Source organism: Aegilops tauschii, chromosome 2 (genome assembly GCF_002575655.3).
Source record: "Aegilops tauschii subsp. strangulata cultivar AL8/78 chromosome 2, Aet v6.0, whole genome shotgun sequence".
Lineage (NCBI taxonomy): Eukaryota > Viridiplantae > Streptophyta > Magnoliopsida > Poales > Poaceae > Aegilops > Aegilops tauschii.
In genome coordinates, this window is record NC_053036.3 from 649,004,830 (window position 1) to 649,009,220 (window position 4,391).

General features: G+C 53.7%; 1 protein-coding gene across 1 annotated transcript; it reads right to left on the reverse strand.

The window, feature by feature from the left end:
• Positions 1–503: 503 nt before the first annotated feature.
• LOC109769827 (probable 1-deoxy-D-xylulose-5-phosphate synthase 2, chloroplastic) lies at positions 504–3,545 on the reverse strand. The gene is made up of 4 exons (XM_073509704.1): positions 3,468–3,545; positions 3,147–3,329; positions 1,226–2,962; positions 504–1,097 (listed from the first exon to the last, which is right to left on the reverse strand). The coding sequence occupies exons 1-4, from the start codon at positions 3,540–3,542 to the stop codon at positions 951–953; spliced, it is 2,142 nt and encodes a 713-aa protein (XP_073365805.1). The 5' UTR covers positions 3,543–3,545; the 3' UTR covers positions 504–950.
• Between the last annotated feature and the right edge of the window lie 846 nt (positions 3,546–4,391).

Here is a 4,391-nt window from a genome sequence, read left to right on the forward strand (position 1 = left end):
TTCGCATTCATAAACTAAAGACAGGGTGTTATGGTCTGATAATATTATAGTGTCAGCTATATAACCGTGGAAAACATGAGCATAATCCAAGAAAAATATCTGCAATACCGAAAATTCATGTGTGAACTGTTTGATTGATATTATACTGTCGGCTACGTAACCATAAAAGACACCAGCTATTAAGTTTCTCGGGGCTGAGGTCATGTCATGATTTTTAATATGGGATCTTGCTAGCACTCCAAGGAATGAAGCCAAGAGCTCGTTAAAATCATGGCACCTGGGAATATTCTGCCACTTGACAACGCACACTCCATATGCTAACCCATCCATTCCCATGATCCCATCAAAGCAAGCAATACACTAGGACAAAAAGCAGGAGGAGATCACAAGCCGCAATGCCCATGGCTCTTTTCGTAGGAGACAATAAGTTGTTCATAATTAATTTGTCTTATCAATAAACTAAAGACATGGTATTACATTACATGTTCTGATTAATTAATATGCATGTTCAATAACCATCTGTACAAAACCCAAAGGAATAACATATGTATGTACTTCCTCCATCCCATAATATAAGACGCTTTGGCAAGCTGTTTTAGCTCGCAAGACCATCTTATATTATGGGACGGAAGGAGCATCTGTCCACCGGCTCAAAGCAAGGCTTCAATTGTATATGCTCTGCACTTGGAAGCATTGGAACATGCGGACTGAAGGACATTAGCATGGCATCTCCAGCCACCTAGTATCGTAGCATTGTCGAACCGTTCCAAGGATTTTTTTTTGTTTTTTTACGTAAAAGAACCACCTGCGCCAACGAACTGACAGGACTGGCTCCTCCCGGAATCATCGACAAAACTACCATGGCGGCATGCGCGGCAGCCGACCCGTAGCACTTGCCATATTGTGAACGTGGGTGTGTAACCCTAACACATGCTGGTTGGTTGATTGATTCACTTGAGGCGGAGCGCCTCCACTGGCCGACCCACCAGGGACAGCACCGTGGCGGCGATGTGCCTCGGCGTCAGCCCGGCCGCCTCCATCTGGTCCTCCGCGGCGCCGTGGTCAATGTATCGGTCCGGCAGGAACATCGATCTCAGCTGCAACAACATCACATGACAAATATAATTAACCGTCAGCGCCCAATGCTAAAAATTTCCAATGAGGAATGTTTCCGTCTTCTTCACAAAGGAACACTATTCTATTCGTATCTGAATGGCATGCTTACCTTGAGGGGGCCGTCGAGGAGGCCGTTGAGGCTGAGGTAGTGCGCCACGTGGGAGCCGAAGCCTCCGATGGAGCCCTCCTCGGCGGTGATGAGGATCTCATGCTCGGCAGCGAGCTCACGGATGAGCTCCGTGTCCAGCGGCTTGCAGAAGCGGGCGTCCACGACGGTGATGAACAAGTCATGCTCCTTCAGCGCCTCCGCCGCCTTCAGGCAGGCCTGCACCATGGTGCCATATCCTAGCAGGGCTACCCTGTTGCCGCTGACGAGTACCCTCCCCTTGCCTACCTGAATGGGGGTGCCTCTGTTGTTGAGAGGAAGCACGGCGCCAATGCCGTTGCCGCGGGGGAAGCGGAAACAGCTTGGCCGATCGTCGATGGCGTTGGCGGTGGCGACCATGTGCATGAGCTCCGCCTCGTCGGCAGGTGCCATGACCACCATGTTGGGCAGGCATGCCATGTATGTCACGTCAAACGCGCCGCAGTGGGTAGGGCCGTCTGCGCCGACGAGTCCCGCCCTGTCCATGGCGAAGCGCACCGGCAGCCGCTGCAGGTCCACGTCGTGCACCACCTGGTCGTACCCTCGTTGCAGGAACGACGAGTAGATGGCACAGAACGGTTTCATCCCCTCGGCGGCGAGCCCCGCAGCGAAAGTCACGGCGTGCTGCTCCGCAATGCCCACGTCGAAGCACCGTTCCGGGAACCGCTTCTGGAAGTAGTTAAGCCCCGTGCCGCCTCCCATGGCTGCATGGATCGCCACCACCTTGTCGTCCCCCTCCGCCTCCCGAATTAGCGACTCAGCGAAGTACTGCGTGTACGACAGCGTGGGGCTCTTGGTCTTGAACTGCTTCCCCGTGGTCGGGTCAAACTTGACCACGCCGTGCATCTTGTCGGCGGCGGCCTCCGCCGGTGGGTACCCCTTCCCTTTCTCCGTCACGATGTGGATGAGCACGGGCCCGGGCGCCGGCATGGACTTGACCTTCTCGAAGATGGTGACGAGGTCCTCGAGGCTGTGACCGTCGACAGGGCCGATGTAGTAGAGCCCGAGCTCCTCGAAGAGCGTTGATCCCGAGGCACTGATCATGCCACGCGCGTACTCATCAACCTTGGCGGCCACCTCGTGCGTCGAGCCGCCGATCTGCTTGGTGATGGTCTTGGCGGCCTCCCGAAGCCGCCGGAACTTGGTGCTGGACTGGAGCTTGGTGAGCGCCTTGCTGAGTGCGCCCACGGGCTTGGAGGGACCATCAAGGGTGGCGGTCGGGAGAGAGACCTGCTTGTTATCATTGAGGACGACGATCATGTTGGAGTCGAGGAAGCCGGAGTTGTTCATGGCCTCGTAGGCCTGTCCGGCAGTCATGGCGCCGTCTCCGATCACGGAGATGACGTGGTTCTTCTTGCCCTGGAGGTCGCGGGCAACGGCCATACCGAGCGCCGCGGAGATGCTCGTGGAGCTGTGCCCGACGCCGAATGCGTCGTGCGCGCTCTCATCGCGCTTGGGGAACCCGGCGAGGCCGGAGGTCTTGCGGATGGTGTGCATCCGCGACCGGCGGCCCGTGAGGATCTTGTGCGGGTAGGCCTGGTGGCCGACGTCCCAGATGATCTTGTCCTCTGGCGTGTCGAACACGTGGTGGAGCGCCACCGAGAGCTCCACCACCCCCAGGCTCGCGCTCAGGTGGCCGCCGGTCTTGGACACCGTGTGCACGATCTCCGCCCGCAGCTCCGCAGACAGCTGCTCCAAGTCCTGCCACGCCAACCCAAATTCATTTAGCAAACTACTATATATGTATAGTAAATAAAGATTTAAAAAGGGTCATGGCTACCGGACGGCGAAATGGAATCTAGAATTTATTGACATCCTCTAGAGAAAGTACAATCATATAAATCATATATATATGCAGCCCGAGCTGGAGGCCAATATATTATACCGTGGTGGAGAGGTTTTTCATGTGGACGGGGTAGTTGATGGTGTCGAGCAGCGGCGTCTCCGGCTTCTCGCTGGAGTACTCGATCTTCCACGCGCCCGTCGTTGGCTCCTTCCTCGTCACCACCTTCCCGTCGCCGGCGCTGGCGCTGCTAGCCGCGGCCGCAGCGCTCGCACGCAATTTGAACTGCAAGTGAACGACAAATATATAATCGCTCCGTCAGCAACACATCCATCAAACAGATACTCCGGCCGGCGAACCGGCACCGGAGACCTAACCCAAAGGCAAACATTTACATGAGAAAAGTAACACGCGTATATGTACCTGCCGCGGACAAGAAGCGTGGGTAATGGTCGGGGCCGCGAGGAACGCGGAAGGTAGCGATGCTTGGAGCGCCATTGGAGAGACACCGTGGACGTCCGCACGGCGCAGCTACTTGTTGGAGCTTGTAAAAGCTCAGCCGGTAGAGGCGACGAGAGGGAGGAGAAGACGAGGAGCCGAGGTGGGGGTGGGGTGGAGGCGATATAGAGTAGGAGCTGCTTATTATATAGGGGCACACTCCAGATGCTAACCCATCCATTCCCATGATTCCATCAGAAGAAGCAATACATTAGGACAAAAAACAGGAGGAGATCACAAGCCGCAATGCTGATGGCTCTTTACTTAGGAGACAAGAACTTAATCATAATCAATTTGTCACATCCATAAACTAAAGACTTGGTATTGCATTACGTGGTGTGATTAGTATTGTATACTGTCTGCTAGATAACCATGAAAGACAAGAACTTAGTCCAAGAAAGAGCATCTGCAATACCAAACTTGAGGTGTGAACTGTTTGATTGATACTCCCTCCTTACTTGTGTTTAGTTTAATTTTAATACCAAGTTACAGTATCTCCGTCCGGAATTACTTGTCACTGAAATGCACGTATCTAGACGTGTCTCGGTGCTAAATATATCCGTTTGAGCAACAAGTAACTTTAGACCGAGCGGGTATTAAACCTGCGACGAATAATACGGATCGAAGGGAGTATTACATCATCTCAGCATATGTAGCATGCCTGGCTCGGTTCACCTTGCACGTTTGACCCACTCAAGAAATCATCTCACACAGTTACAGTCGCACATCACGTGTGATGACCAACTCACAGTCGCATCACGTGTGCTGACCCACTCAGGAAAAAATAACTTGTGCGCAAGAAGATGCCTTGTGCCAACCACGTCTGATTCTCTCTGGACAAGTCCAATT

Excerpts from the sequence above, each read along its gene's own strand:
- LOC109769827 (XM_073509704.1), bottom strand. The coding sequence starts at position 3,542 with ATGGCGCTCCAAGCATCGCTACCTTCCGCGTTCCTCGCGGCCCCGACC. Across the intron at positions 3,330-3,467 it reads ACGCTTCTTGTCCGCGGCAG|TTCAAATTGCGTGCGAGCGC; the intron begins GTACATATACGC and ends GTTCACTTGCAG. Across the intron at positions 2,963-3,146 it reads TGAAAAACCTCTCCACCACG|GACTTGGAGCAGCTGTCTGC; the intron begins GTATAATATATT and ends TTGGCGTGGCAG.